Source organism: Myxine glutinosa, chromosome 2 (assembly GCF_964187855.1).
Source record: "Myxine glutinosa chromosome 2, kmMyxGlut1.1, whole genome shotgun sequence".
NCBI lineage: Eukaryota > Metazoa > Chordata > Myxini > Myxiniformes > Myxinidae > Myxine > Myxine glutinosa.
The window spans coordinates 80,089,733-80,105,597 of record NC_136262.1 but is presented as its reverse complement, the minus strand read 5'-3'; the positions used below and the strand labels follow the sequence as shown (position 1 = coordinate 80,105,597).

At 40.9% G+C, this 15,865-nt stretch overlaps 1 protein-coding gene across 2 annotated transcripts in view; it reads left to right on the top strand.

Moving 5' to 3' along the window:
- The window catches only part of ESRP1 (epithelial splicing regulatory protein 1), a 70,442-nt gene that overhangs the window by 44,635 nt on the left and 9,942 nt on the right, over positions 1 to 15,865 (top strand). Inside the window, exons 10-13 of one of the 2 annotated variants that reach the window (XM_068107951.2) lie at positions 4,194 to 4,495; positions 6,668 to 6,886; positions 8,333 to 8,519; positions 14,434 to 14,659. In XM_068107951.2, coding sequence (XP_067964052.2) covers positions 4,194 to 4,495; positions 6,668 to 6,886; positions 8,333 to 8,519; positions 14,434 to 14,659 — 934 coding nt within the window. Of the gene's footprint in view, positions 1 to 4,193; positions 4,496 to 6,667; positions 6,887 to 8,332; positions 8,532 to 14,433; positions 14,660 to 15,865 lie in introns of both variants that reach the window. The other variant, XM_068107950.2, reaches the window with a different exon arrangement.

The window sequence follows — 15,865 nt, the reverse complement described above, 5'->3', positions numbered from 1 at the left end:
GGTTTTATTTCTTTAAAACACAATTTTTCAGCAGCTCGTAATTTTGAGCGCGTTAAGCGCGCTTCGGGCCTCGTATCCCACTCCTGACACCAATTGTTACGGGTCGCGGACAAGATGTTATATTGACCAAGCGGTGGTGTATTACCGCGACCTAACAGTTCCCCCGATTCTTCCCCAACTCACCCGATTCACCCCAAACTTTGGCCGTATCGCACCGCAGCTGCCCAATCTGGAAAACTCTAAAACGAACGAATGCAAAGAGGAAAAGGAATAAGACGAGAAGACGGACAGAAGAGTAATTGGTTTTATTATTTACACATATAAGTAGGAAGCAAGCAGTCACGTTTATTTACAGGGACATGAGACGCAGGTGACACAGTGCAATCTTTAGCTTATACAGACTTATTGTTACTACCCAGGACAGCACGAACAAAACAAACTCACGTACGCAAATGGATGGAAATTGCAGGCAGGAATGACAGGAGGTGGGTGGCTGGAGGAAGGCCCGGAGCTGGCTGGAGTTTGATCCCGCACGGGACGTCGGGCTGGACCTCGACGGTGGCCGATGCCACCGATCCTGTCGTGTGCGCGGGGTAGCGGGTCGGAGCTGCTTGGTGGAGCCAAGCCAACGCTGCTGGTGGGGGGTCTGGCGTGACGGGTTCTCTCGCGTGACGGGTTCTCTCGCGTGACGGGTTCTCTCCTCTCTCTTTTGTTTGTCCAACCACTCTTTCTCCAACGCAACCACTCAACGCAACCACTGACCACCCCTGACGACCAACTCAGCTCTTGTCATGGACCTCTCCACGCGCTCTTGCTCTGACGACCCAGCTCCTTCCCCTGTACTCGTCTCTCCTCTGTAAAAGCTCATCTCTGGTGGGGGCGTCTCCCATGGGTTATATATAGCCCCACCCTTGAACCTTTGCGAACCTCCCCGATCGCTCTTCCTCCGCCCTCTCAAACCAAACCCCTCGTGCTCGGTTGGTTGTTCGGGGCTGGCTCACTCCTCCCCTCTATGACGAGGTGGAGACACGCCTTTCTTCCCCAACCCTGCCTCGTGGTCAATGGCGGATCAAGGGAAAACCGCCCAACATGCAGTTGGCAATGCGAATTGCAATTGACGAAAAGGGGGGAATGGAAGTGTTGGGAGTGGGAATGAAGGGAATCTATCTCTTTCACTGGTGCAATGGAGTATTTCAATTAATGGGAGACACAGCCTTACCCTAAAACACAGAATAAGATATAACTATTGAACAGGGGTATTCTATGATTGGCTGTGGTGTGGATGCTTTATGGACTAATTATGGGATGCCCCTTTGACCTTTACACAGCTCCGGAGGCAGGAGGCGCAGAATAAACAATAATAATAATTCACGCAATCAAAAAAATATACAGTCCTCATATCCGCAACAATATATATATATATATATATATATATATATATATATATATATATGTATATATATATATGTATATATGTGTATATATATATATGTATATATGTGTATATATATATGTATATATGTGTATATATATATATGTATATATGTGTATATGTATATATATGTATATATGTGTATATGTATATATATGTATATGTATGTATATATATATATATATATATATATATATATATATATATATATCATATCATAAGGATACCTTGCTGGCGGTTCACCACTGATGGTATGAAATCGCATCGTAACTGGTATATAACCGAAAAAGTTTTCAGTCATAGGTGTATGCAGGACTCACTGCGTTGCCCTGATGAGCCCCAAAAGAGCGAAACCAGGTCGGTAACTGAGTTTTACATACACTTATGACAGTATCTGAACTAAGATCCAAATTCTGCTCTGTCGGAGGGTTCTCTTGAGAGCTTGACAGGCAGAGCATATGTACATGGCAGTGACGTCATTACGTGCGCTCATTGAAATCTGGAGAACTGAAGATATATTTGGATATATATATATACATATATATATATATATATATATATATATATATATATATATATATATGTATATACATACATACATACATACATACATACATACATACATACACAGTCACGTGAAAAAGTAAGTACACCCCATGTAAAGTTTTGACTTTTTCAACATATTTCAACATACAGCTATTTGATATTCATTTCAACAATATTGATAGATAAAGGTGATACAATATAACAAATATCATGAAACATTTACATTTTGTAGTCCATTGTATAATTTAAATAAACATAAATGCAAATTTCGCATGTGGAAAAAGTAAGTACACCCTTGGCTCTCATAGGTGGTATTGCCTCCTTTGGCAGAAACAACCTCAAGTAGGTGTTTCTTATAACTGTCTACCAGTCTCTGACATCGACTGGGAGAAATTTTTCTCCACTCCTCCATGCAGAATTCTTTCAGCTGTGCGATGTTTGAGGGGTTTCTTTCATGCACAACTCGTTTTAAATCCCCCCACAACATCTCGATGGGATCTAGATCCGGGCTTTGACTTGGCCATTCCAGAACCCTCCATTTCTTTATTTTCAGCCATTCCTTGGTGGATTTACTGGTATGTTTAGGGTCATTGTCATGTTGCAAGGTCCACCTTCGGTTGAGCTTCAACTCTCCGACAGATGGCCTCACATTATCCTCAAGCACCCTCTGGTACAATGAAGAATTCATAGTGGATTCTATGATGGTGAGCTGCCCAGGCCCTGATGCAGCAAAGCTGCCCCAAACCATAATATTTCCACCACCATGCTTTACAGTTAGTATCAGTTTATTGTGGTCAAATGCTGTCTTTGGTCTTCGGCAAACATGTCTTCTGGTACTGTGGCCAAATAGCTCTACCTTTGACTCATCTGTCCAGAGCACGTTGTTCCAGAAGTGCTGGTCTTTGCCTCAGTGTTTATTGGCAAACTTTAGTCTTGCCCTGATGTTCTTTCTGGACAGCAAAGGTTTCCTCCTGGCACACCTCCCATGTAGATCAAATTTGTGCAGCGTCATTCTAATGGTAGACTCGTGCACTTTGACATCAACAGTGGCAAGAGCTACCTGTAGGTCCCGTGATGACATTCTGGGGTTCTTCGAGACTTCTTTCAGCATCTTGCGGTCTGCTCTCGGGCTGAACTTGCTGGGGCGGCCTGGCCTGAACAAGTTGGCAGTTGTTTGGAATCTTCTCCACTTGTAGATAATCTTCTGGACTGTCGAATGATTGATTTCAAATTGTTTGGAGATCTTTTTAAATCCCTTCCCAGACTCGTAGGCATCTATAACCTTCTTTCTGAAGGCCTCAGAGAGCTCTTTTGATCTAGGCATGGTGACGCCGCACACTTCAACAACAAAGAGCAAACCAAACTAAATGTCTGAGGTTTAAATAAGACAGGTTCCTCCAAGATCCTCTCTAACGATGTTCTAATCATTTGCAGCTGAGCTGGTGCACCTGATTCTAATTTCAGGTATTTGAAGTAGTGATAAATATAGGGCTGTACTTACTTTTTCCACATGCGAAATTTGCATTTATGTTTATTTAAATTATACAATGGACTACAAAATGTAAATGTTTCATGATATTTGTTATATTATATCACCTTTATCTATCAATATTGTTGAAATGAAGATCAAATAGCTGTATGTTGAAATATGTTGAAAAAGTCAAAACTTTACATGGGGTGTACTTACTTTTCACGTCTATATATATATATATATATATATATATATATATATATATATATATATATATATATATATATATATATATATATATATATGTATATAATATTTAATGTTTTCTTTGCTCCTATAATTTTATTTTCTCGACAACTACCTCGAAACAGTAAAACCCAGAAATTTGCGGGGAATATGCTCTTCAAAAATGCATATCAAAATGCCGCAAGCGTCATGTTACTTTATTGAAAACGAACCGTTTCTTTTGATCCCGGAAATAGTGCACATACATACACGCAGATGCGCACACACACACACACACACACACACACACACACACACACACACACACACACACACACACACACACAGACGTGCACACACACACACACACATACACATACACACACACTTGTTATTTTGTGTACACATAGTCTTCAATTTCCTAAGGTTCTTATAGTTATACAGGTGCTTGATACCAATCATTCCAGTCATACAATTCGAGTTTGTATGAAATACAATGTCGCTATTATCTGCCTACAGGTACATCAAATGAGGTGGCACAGTTCTTGTCACGAGAAAACCAGGTGATCGTGAGGATGCGCGGCCTACCATTTACAGCGGCCATTGATGATGTGCTTCTGTTCTTCGGATCCGACTGCCCTGTATCGGGAGAGCATGATGGTGTCCTCTTTGTGAGGCACCCTGATGGCCGGCCCACGGGCGATGCATTTGTCCTCTTCTCATGTGAAGACCATGCAGTTGAGGCATTGAAAAAACACAAAGAGATGCTTGGAAAGCGCTACATTGAATTGTTTCGTAGCACAGCGGCTGAAGTGCAGCAGGTAAGACTTTCCATGTATTGCGTTGTACCAGAGCAGGATAGCCTGTCCACTGTGCAGCAGCAGACAGGGTTTTGCAATCACTTCTGTGTGTCTGCCTGCCTGCCTGCCTGCCTGCCTGTCTGTCTGTCTTTGCTGTCTGTCCGAGTCATAACTTTTTTTTACCATTTCAGCTTTTGTCATCCAATTTTCAGCAAAGTTTTATGAGAATATGTAGAAGACAAATTCATAACTTGGTCAAAAGGTCAAAGGTCAGCATCACATAAATCGTCAATTTTCATCCGATTGATCTGCAAATTAAAGGGTTTTCATATTGGGTCACTTTCACCAATCAAGCAATTTTTTACCAATCAAAAGCTAGAAGTCGATTGGTTTTTTTTGTCGATCAAAAAGTCAAACAAAGGTCAAGGTTGCATAAAATCGTCAATTTTCATGTTGTGTTTTGTTTTTTTTACCTCTTTTCGTCATGTTTAGCATTTGGAAGAAGACGTCTGAATACAAAGTGGACGTGGACGGGCTTTGCATTTTTAGATTATTTTTAATTATTATTATTGACTTCCATGAAGTATACATGTTATATTTGACCTCCAGTATCGCTTGACTTTACTTTAGTATGTATCTGTGGCTTGTCTGCATGTTCTGAGTGAGTGATGTAGGAGTGTTTTATTTATTTATTTGACTTGTAATTTAAGAACTCAGACTTGGTTAAGATGCTATATTTCTATCATAACCTTATGGCAGTTAGGACTATCCAGAGTTGATAAAGAGGCGCGTCCAGTCAAAAATCGTACAAAGCCCTACTCTGCAAGTTTTGTACCAAACAGGTGAGATCATACCTAGATTATGTATCAACGATGACCCAACGGACTTCTTCAGGCCAAACAACCTCGTGTGCACCAGCGTGTCTGCTTTTATTTACATACTGCCATTTCTAGTCACGTGCTGGTGCAAGGAGCAAATTATGGAGTGTTCTTTTATTTTACCAACCTTGAGAAAAAACCATTAACATCATCGACAGTTTACCCTGTTCATGGCTCATTTTGTGTGAGCTGGTGTTGTATGAGAGGGGGCGAGTAGATAGGTAGGTGTGTGGTTTTTTGTTGTTGTTGTTGCCGGGGTATGACCTCAGCCCGCAGCGTTGTCCAGGATTGTTGTGAATGTGAAAACCTTCCATAAGGCCTTTGTGTCCGAATGGAAGGAGGGGGCCGCTTCTGCAGAGGGGAGGTGTTAGTGGTGTTACAGTGGAAACGAGTGATAGGAGGGGGGGATAAGCGCTGTTATTTGGGATCGCAGGTGCACTTAATTATTGTTGCAGCCCTGCTTACAAGAACATTTACTCGCTTGTTTTGTAATTGTAGTCAATTTGTGAGAAAAGCAGCAAGATTTGGTGTAGTCATGTGAAGAGCTTTTTATCAGAACTATTGTTATGAGAGCATCTCGTGTGCACGTTATGCATGTGTGTACGTAGAGCATGTTCTTCCTTCTTGACACTGGGTGCCAAGTTTTGTGATTCTGACGCGAGATGTCTCAGTGATATGTTGATCAAGATGGTAGAGGACAGCAAGATATTCGGTGTGTGAATCGTCAAGCGTTGGAGATGAGAGTTGCGTGCACCGTTATGATCCTGAGAGTGGAGACCGTCAATGGAGTACCGTCACAAAGGACCACCTTGGCTCTGTCAGATTTTCATCTCTTCCCCCCAACTTGAGGAACACCTTTGTGGAGACCATTTTTCTTCGGATGATGATGATGATGTCAAGGCTGCTGTTAAGTGCCGGTTAAGTCGGCAGGATCTACAGTTCGATCGCGGCGGCATCACTAAACTACTTTATCGCTGGTGTAAATGTTTGGACCACAGCGGTGATGACATTGAGAAATAAATATGCGCCATGGTAGAATAAAGATTGATGTTGGTATCATTCGAATATCCTTAACTGTTTTGAAGAAAAAGAATTGGAGGTATTGTCTTTTAACAAGCCCTTATAATATTATTATTACTCGTACCTTTTATTTGAGTAATCCAATTCACAAGTATATTTGTGTTGGTGCCAAATTTGTTTTTTGACCAGAATATTTTCTAAAGAACACCAATTTGTGCATCTTATCATTTAATTTCCAAGACTCGCTTGGTGTTGAAGCATTTTAGTAAGCAGCAAAACTATCTTCTTCCTACAGGTACTTAATCGTTATTTGTCCACACCACTCATCCCCACGGCACCAGCACCTCTTCTGCCTTTGATTCCACCACCATTGTTAGGAGCCAGCGGTGTGCGTGACTGTGTACGTCTACGTGGCCTACCATACTCTGCCAGCATTGAGAATATTCTCGAGTTTCTGGGAGAATTCACAGCAGATATCAGGCCGCAAGGTGTCCACATGGTGCTCAATCAGCAGGTATAACTTCGTGATTAAACAACCGATTGTGTTCCATAATGGATCACCGACTCGGCTTCCTCAAACAATCTTTTGGTTATTGTCCACCTTGTCCTGCTGCCCTGCCATCTTTGTTACCTTTCCCCGATATACTAATCCTCTCTGCTTTTAATGGTCAGTTTGTAGATTCGAACGAAGTTATTTGTATCGAATTTATTTGTTTTATGTTGAAGGCAGCCATTTTATCTGAGTTTAATTAATTGTAACATAGTCCTGTTCCCTCCTTGTTACTCTCACTGTCATCATTGTGATCACACAGATTTTAACTCAACGTCATTACACGTATGGGCAACTTGGTCCTCATTCCACATATCATGATGGTTTTCCTTATTCTGGGACAGGGGCTGGAAAATGCATTTACATTTGCTGGCCTTTTTTTTTTCGCTAGGGTCTTGGACTTATGGAGGAGCTATAAGACGAATCATACACATGCAGATAAATACACGAGACAACACTGGACTTTATTTCAGACAAAGACGGCCACTGAGTTTGAGGAGGTGACATCACATCCCAAAGCACTCTGGGTACCAGCGAATCCATCTCAATGACGTCTCTTTTCTCTCTGCACTCACTCAGACAATTAAGTAGGAAAATTCCTCCTCCCTATGGGGTTTGTCCATGCTCTCTATCCTTGAAATGCTGAGTGTCAATAAAGGAAGCAGCACATATGAATTTCAAGTCTTTGGTATGACTCGGCCAGGGTCGGAATTTAACCGCCGATCTCTGACTCAGAGCCAACACTCAGACCAATGTCAAGCAATCTGGCTTTCTTATTTCTACTTTTTAAAATTCTCTTACATCCTTACTTTCCTGCTTTTGCTTTTATTTTTACCTTTGCTTATTTATTGTTGGCAGCAAATGTTTAGCACTTATAACACACATATTCATGGTGTCCTTCAGCTATAAGCAAAAGTTAATTGTTTGCAGTGTGGGATTTTTAAAAAGCTTTTTTTTGCCCAACAGCGTTGTCCAGCATTGTTGTCAATGTGAATGTGAAAACCTGCCATAATTTCATCATCAACAGCACTACCACCACCGTAATTTCCTCTGCTGCCGAAAGTGGATGGAGGTTATGTTTACACCCGTTTGTCTGTCTGTTTGTCTGTGAGCAGGATATCTCTAAGTCATGGATGGATTCGGATGAAATTTGGTGGACGAGTTGATTAGGTGATAATAACTAGCTAATTAGATTTTGGTTAACGTCCGGATGTGGATTTGGCTGATTTGGCTCAAGCCTGGTGAAGGTACGTGCTCTACCCAGTGCCGTTCTCCTATTCAGCATAGTGATGTCAGAACCCCCTGTCGGGCGTGTCAAATTGAGATTCTGCTTCTTTGCTTTCTTGGCTATTTCTATCCTGGAATGTTGCACCAAATATTACCTCTGCACCCACTACTTATCCTTTACAGGGGCGTCCTTCTGGAGACTCTTTCATCCAGCTGAAATCTCCTGACCGTGCTTTCCTCGCTTCCCAGCTGTGCCACAAAAAGTGCATGAAAGACCGCTATGTTGAGGTGTTTCAATGCTCTGTCGATGAGATGAACCTTGTGCTTATGGGAGGGTCGCTGAACCGTAACGGCTTGTCTCCACCACCATGTAAGTTACCACGTAAGTGTTGGCTCTGACGCTGGGTTTTCTTCTCTGCTGCCTGCTCATCCATGTGGGTAGGTGCTGCCTAATCTATCCTGGTTGCTTTGATTTTTTGCTGCTGCCACCTTGATTCGGTACAGTCCCCCCCACCCCTTTCATCACAACCACTTGAACCTTATCCTGTTATACCACAGACTTTTATAGTCAGCTTTTTGTGAAGCTTCGTTTTGCTGTTTAGTGCTGAAGATAAGTTTTGAAGATCTACTCGTAATTGGATATCAGGATGGAAAATTCCATGACTGAGGGCCATCCCAAATATTTTGTCACCCACTTACATAATAGACATACCGCGGACAAACTTTTATTTACGTCACATCGATCGATATAATCTTCTTCTTTAATTCACTTTGCAGTCAACCTACTATTTGATCCAGAGCACAGAATCATTCCTTCTGAAGTCTCTTTAATGCAACGGGCATGGCTGTGTTAACATCATCGGCAGATGCAAAATGCTTTCCTCTCGTCTTGAATTTGGGGGTCATACGTGAAAGTCCCATGGAAGTAAATCCACCTGGGAATATGGTGGATGAGGCTAAGCGCTTCACTCCCAGGAGCTCAACAGGTCAAAAACATTGTTTTCTGCATGTGAAGTAACATTGTCATTGAAGAGGAAGGTATCATGCCAAAAAACTGGATGCATTTTGAGCGTTATGGATCTCAGATGATCATGCAAATCCATGTGATAGAAGTTCCCATTGACCGTCGTGCCCTGTGGAACTGCGTGAATTAGCAAAATTCCAATAGTGTCATGAAAATCAAAAAGACAATGAAACACCTTGAATCTTCCTTGTTGGTGCTTGGGTTGTTTTTGACATGAGAAGTCATCCCTTTCCACTCTGCTGACCAAGACTACTTCTGCTTCATAGTTGTGGCACCAATTTTATCTCCAGCAATTTTGCATTCTCGGTATCACCTTCCTAACAAAGATGCCAACGTTGCTGATGATAGAAAGGTAATTGTCTATAATTTTCCATGAAGACCTGTAGCACCCGTTTTACCATTACCTTTCGTTTCCTCAGATGATAATGGGATGCACTGTAGTGTTCGGTATTCCCAACTCTGTCGCAAGTCCTTGAATTGTGTTCAGCTGATCTTGAAGGAAGAACTCATCCATAAAGTGATGCTGCCCTGGCATGCACATTTATTTCCAGAAAGGATATGCATCACTGAACAGTTTAAAATGTTGGGAACAACTGCAAAAACCTAATGGTGGATTTCATATTAATTATTATTTGACATCACAATTAACTTAACAAGAGTTTAGATTCTGTCTTTGCTGGAGCTTTCCGTCATGACCACATCCTTTGGACTGCAATCCATTATTTTCGTTCATAAAACAAATAGTGCAACAAATTTTGTTTCCACCAAACAAATTGGTAACTAATGAGACCGTATAGATGTAAATTTGCATCCCGGATCGTAACATTTGGTCACACCTGGATCTTTTACCTAAAATGTTGCAAGTGGGTTGACATCTTTTGGGATGACCTTCCTAGTCAATAAAAACCTCAATGGTTTCGATTTGTTCACAGTTTACAAGTACGCAGTGGGACAGTCTCATTTGACAATGTTGTTCCTGAAGGCAAAAGCGAGCGTTTCTCATTTTTGCAGAAAACAAAAAATGCAAAACGGTGAAGAAGAATCAAATTTGCACAAGAATATCATAAATACAAAGGCTCATTCGTATGTTTTGCTGCAGTAGTTTGCATCATGGACTATGCAGGCCCATGTGTGCCAGATGATAATAAAAGGAAATTCAAAATTAGGAAAGGCAATTCAACCTATTCATAGTCACCCATTATATAAAAAAAAAAATCCTTCAATTACAACCATTGTACATTTGTTATACACCGTAAAGACAGCATGAGGTGCAGCCCATGCATGCATCAGCATGAGGTGCAGCTTGTCAAAATGAAATTTCGAAAATATAAATAGTTTTTTTAAATTTTATTTTAATTAGTACATACATATGATGCAGTGCTTTCCGAAAGTATTCACACCCCTTGACCGTTTCACATTTTTTGTGTTACAGCCTGAATTTTAAATGGATTAAATTGAGATTTTTTTGTCACTGATCTACACAAAATATCCCATAATGACAGTGGGATCTTTTTTTTTCTTTTTTACAAAATAATTAAAAATGAAACACAGAAACATTTAATTTACATAAGTATTCAACCTCCTGAGTCAATACTTCGTAGAAGCGCTTTGGCAGCGATTGCAGCTTCGAGTCTTCTTGGGTACGTCTGTATCAGTTTTGCACATCTGGATTTGGGGAGTTTCTCCCATTCTTCCTTGCAGATTTGATCAAGCTCTGTCATTGAATGGGGAGCATCGGTGAAGAGCAATCTTCAAGTCTTTTCGCAGATTCACAATGGGATTCAAATCTGGGCTTTGGCTGGGCCACTCAAGGATTTTCACATTCTTGTTCTGAAGCCATTCCAGTGTTGCTTTGGCTGTATGATTGAGGACATTGTCCTGTTGGAACGTAAATCTTCATCGCAGTCTAAGGTCTTTTGAACTCTAAAGCAGGTTCACCTCAAGAATTTACCTGTATCTGGCCCCATTCATTGTTCCCTCTATCCTTACAAGTCTCCCAGTCCCTACAGCTGAAAAGCTTCCCCATAGCATGATGCTGTCACCACCATGCTTCACGGTAGGGATGGTATTTAAATGGGTGATGAGCTGTGCTCAGTTTCCGCCAGATAGAGCACTTTGCATTCAGGCCAAAGAGTTCAATGTTTGTCTCATCAGACCACAGAACCTTTTGCCTCATGCTCGGAGTCTTTCCATGTGCCTTTTTGCAAACACTGGGTGTGCTGTCATGTGACTTTTTTCAGGAGTGGCTTCCGTCTGGCCACTCTCCCATAAATCCTATATTTGTGAAGTGCTGCAGAGACTGTTGTTCTTCCGGCAGGTTCTCCCATATCAGCCAAGGAACTCTGTAGTTCTGTCAGTGATCAGTGGGTTCTTGGTCACCTCTCTGACCAAGGTCCTTCTTGTCCAGTTGCTCGGTTTGTTTGGACGGAGAGCTCTAGGAAGAGTCTTGGTAGTTCCATATTATTCTTCCCATTTCATAATGATGGAGCTCACTGTGCATTTGGGAACTTTCAACATTAGAAATTGTTTTATACCGTTCCCCAGATCTTTGCCTCCTCACAATTCTATCTCGGAGTTCTACGGACAGTTCCTTGGATTTCATTGTAGTTTCTGCTCTGACATGCAATTTTAACTGTGGGACCTTATATAGAAAGGTGTGTTTCTTTATAAATCATGTCCAATTAATTGAACTGGCCACAGGTTGAAGTTGCAGTGACATCTCAAGGAAGATCAGAGGAAATTGGAAACACCTGAGCTTAATTTGGAGTGTCACAGCAAAGGGATTGAATAATTATTGACTCCAGACATTTCAGCATTTCATTTCAAATTATTTTGTAAAAAATTCGAAAAAAAACAATTCCACTTTGACATTATGGGGTATAATGTGTAGATTAGTGACAAAAAAAATAATCTGAGTTTAATGAATTTTAAATTCAGGCTGTACCAAGAAAATGTGAAAAAGTCAAGGGGTGTGAATACTTCCTGAAGGCACTGTATATTTTGTGTATGTGAGCATCCTCCTGGAAGTGGATGAGAATAAAGGGCAGGGTTGTATTTCTTGATTATTAGAATTTTTTTAGCAGATCAGATTTACCATAATGGTTGGAGCATCTGCTCTGAAGCTGGGAGGATGGCGGTTCGAACCCCGGCCAAGTCATACCAAAGACTTTAAAAATGGTACATGCTGCTTCCTTGCTTGATGCTCAGCATTAAAAACAAGCGTTACGCCTAGGTCCCCCGTCGGGGAAGTGATGTGAGTTGAAAAAGTGGAAGACGCAGAAAACATGCTATGATATGATATTTCGCTCACAAGGTTCAGACATACATGGAGGCGGCCATCTTGGATTTTGACATGGCGACCCACTTTCAATAGCGTTCTTCCTTATGCCTAGATACACCCACACACCCGATTAGAAGTTGGTACTTCGCTTATTTTTCAAGATATTCCACTCACAAGGTTCAGACGTACATGGCATCAGACATACATGGCGGCGGCCATTTTGGATTTTGCCGTGGGTTGCACCCACACACCAAATTCGAATGCGGTCCTTCGCTTATGCACACACACACACGCACGTACGCAAGCACGCCCGCACGGACGGACGGATGGACGGACACACAGACGGAGGGGAAAACCATAGTCCACCTTTCGCTCCGCGGTGCGACGGGGGACAAAAAATGGAAAGAGCACGGACAAGCAACCATTGGGTAGGCGTGATGGGTCTAATGGCCTCCTCTCATATTTGAAGTCCCTTGTAAGGAAGCTGTTGTAAATTGGCGTAACGAGTTTCCTTGGAAATTAGGTCTCACAGCTTTGTAGGGAATTTGGCTAAGGTGCTTGCACTCAATCGCCTCCTCTTTCTGCATAAATAATGATATTGTGGGATTGGTCTTTTACATCTATGGCAGCAAATAGGACCTCTTTATTGTGTTATTAATGGACTGAAACAGGAGAGGTTTTTTGAACAACCCTTTAATACCGAGTACACGGTTCCATTCTGTTGGGCACATGAGGCCCTCTTTTGGATGTGCCCCTCTTGTTCACATGAGGGGCCATTCTTCTAACCTGAACATTACCACGTCCCCTTTTCCAAGCAAATTTCACATTTAACAGATTAATCAATCGATTGGTTCATAAACTTGTTACCACCATTAGGCCAATACATCCAGTTTTTCAATGTACAACACGTCCTGAAACCACCTCCGGGAAAATCTCACCCACCTCGGGCAGTGATTTCTATGTTTACCAATTTGTTTAATATTCTTTGTAGTCACGAACATGAGGTAAAATAGCCAATCCGCTACCTCAGTAAATGCATCCTTGTATACAAAGGATACCTATTTTTAAAATTTATACTTTACAGAAAATGACACTTTGTATTAGTTTAGTGCAGGCCTATGTTGCCTTTCTTTTGAAGAATTTATTACAATCTGGCACACACGGCCTAAGGAAGACCGCTGTGACTCAAAATTTAGACTGAGCCTTTGTATTTTAAAATTTTTTCAAAATCTTCGTTTGACATGATTGATAATTATATTCCTCCAAATATGTCATTCTTCCAAAGCACATCACATTTTTGTTTTTCCTTCCAAATGTCTATCAAGCAGCAAGGAGCATCCTGACCCTTAACACCACATTTTATCTTCATAATTATTGTGAACATGAAGCCTGGAAAAAAAAAAAAAAATCACACCGACCATTATGGCAAGAGTTGCAGCAGTGTGCTTGAATTTCTTTGGGGTGTGGGCATTACCTGGCTACTCTTTAGTGTGGACATTGCGTGGCCTTCAGCATGGGCTCACCTGCTCTTTCTATTTTCAAGCTTTTGGCCCTTGGTGATGGGTGCCTGGGACAAATTGCAGGGTATTGGGGGGTAACGTGAATCATTTTAAATTCTTCTTCTTCACGAAGATGTATATTTCATGACTGCCTTAGTATATTTGGAGTTGGTTAATTGACTTTTGTTGACAGCCAATTTTAAAAGTTTGTGTGCAATATTATACAACGGCTACCTTATGGTTTTGCATTTAGGCCTAATTCCATTATGGTGCAATTTGTTTGCCAAGAGATGAGATCAGTAATGCATCTAATATGCCTGAACTTTAGCAACATTAAACCTCCACTCTCATGAGCTGAGATATTGTATAGAAAAGTCTTAAATGCCGTGCTCGTCGGTAATTTGCACCAGTTTATGGTATAGTTTTGTGGGAAGGTACAGCCAATATTTGTTGTTAAATCCAATAATATTTGACTTGGCAGGCCTGTCACCACCAAACTACAATGCTGCCCCTGCACCAGTGGCCATGTTCCCAGTTGATGCAGCCATGTACCCACATCATATGCTTATTGGACCACGTGGACCACATCTACCACATCTACCACATCTACCATCACTACCACCAACAGCTGCTTCCACCAACTCCCCATATTTTCAGCCAGCTACCTCAGCCCAGTTATACATGAACTACACAACTTATTACCCCAAGTGAGTTCGTTAAGGGGGCATTATACCATTGAAGGCAAAAAAAATTTTTTTTTTACAAATATACAAATGCATCAATTAAAATGTTTGTTTCCTAGTATTGTATATATGTACCAAGTTTGAACGTAAATGGACTTGTCATAGAGAAGATATAAGCTGTAAAGTGGTAATTCATCATTTGTATGCATCTGGTTACCATGGTAACCATGCATAATATAATGCTATGTAATGTATACCAATGTAATGTTCATATATCAAGCAACATGTACATATATAGTTTTGCATATTTTCAATCAAGACATTTTATCAAAAAGTGCATTACTGTGATTCAGTGTTGTTTTTACTGTGTTCAGTGTAATGCTCCCCATTACACTGAACACAGTAAAAACAACACTGAATCACAGTAATGCACTTTTTGATAAAATGTCTTGATTGAAAATATGCAAAACTATATATGTACATGTTGCTTGATATATGAACATTACATTGGTATACATTACATAGCATTATATTATGCATGGTTACCATGGTAACCAGATGCATACAAATGATGAATTACCACTTTACAGCTTATATCTTCTCTATGACAAGTCCATTTACGTTCAAACTTGGTACATATATACAATACTAGGAAACAAACATTTTAATTGATGCATTTGTATATTTGTAAAAATATATATTTTTTTGCCTTCAATGGTATAATGCCCACTTAATTAACCATGAAACATTGACATGATGGTTAAAAACAATGTGAAGTGTATGCATGATCCGTGTTTTACTTTTAGGATTGGTTAGTCAATGCAGATTTGCAGGTTGGAAGGACGGATCTAAATGTCATATCATCAAAATGGCTTATTTTGACATCCATTTTGTAATATAATTAGTCCTAATCAAGTCCTTTATGACCGCATTTGATTATGTAAGTGTTCCCTCACCAGTGTGTACTGTAATAAAAAGTACCTAGATTGAGTTAAGTGTCTGAAAAGGGATGGGAACCTGGTGTCGATGGAGGAATAGTAACTTCCAAAGAGAGCACATTTGTTGAAGGAGCAAAGCAGGAGGGGGAAAAAAAATCGGTAGACCATGGTTGAGATGGGAGGACTTGAGGAGGGATGTCAGACAGGATGGAACCGTGGATGGAACGTGGAGAGACAGTCCATGATAGAGGGTGGTGGATGAGTGGTGTGGACAGAGCAGAGCAACAACTCA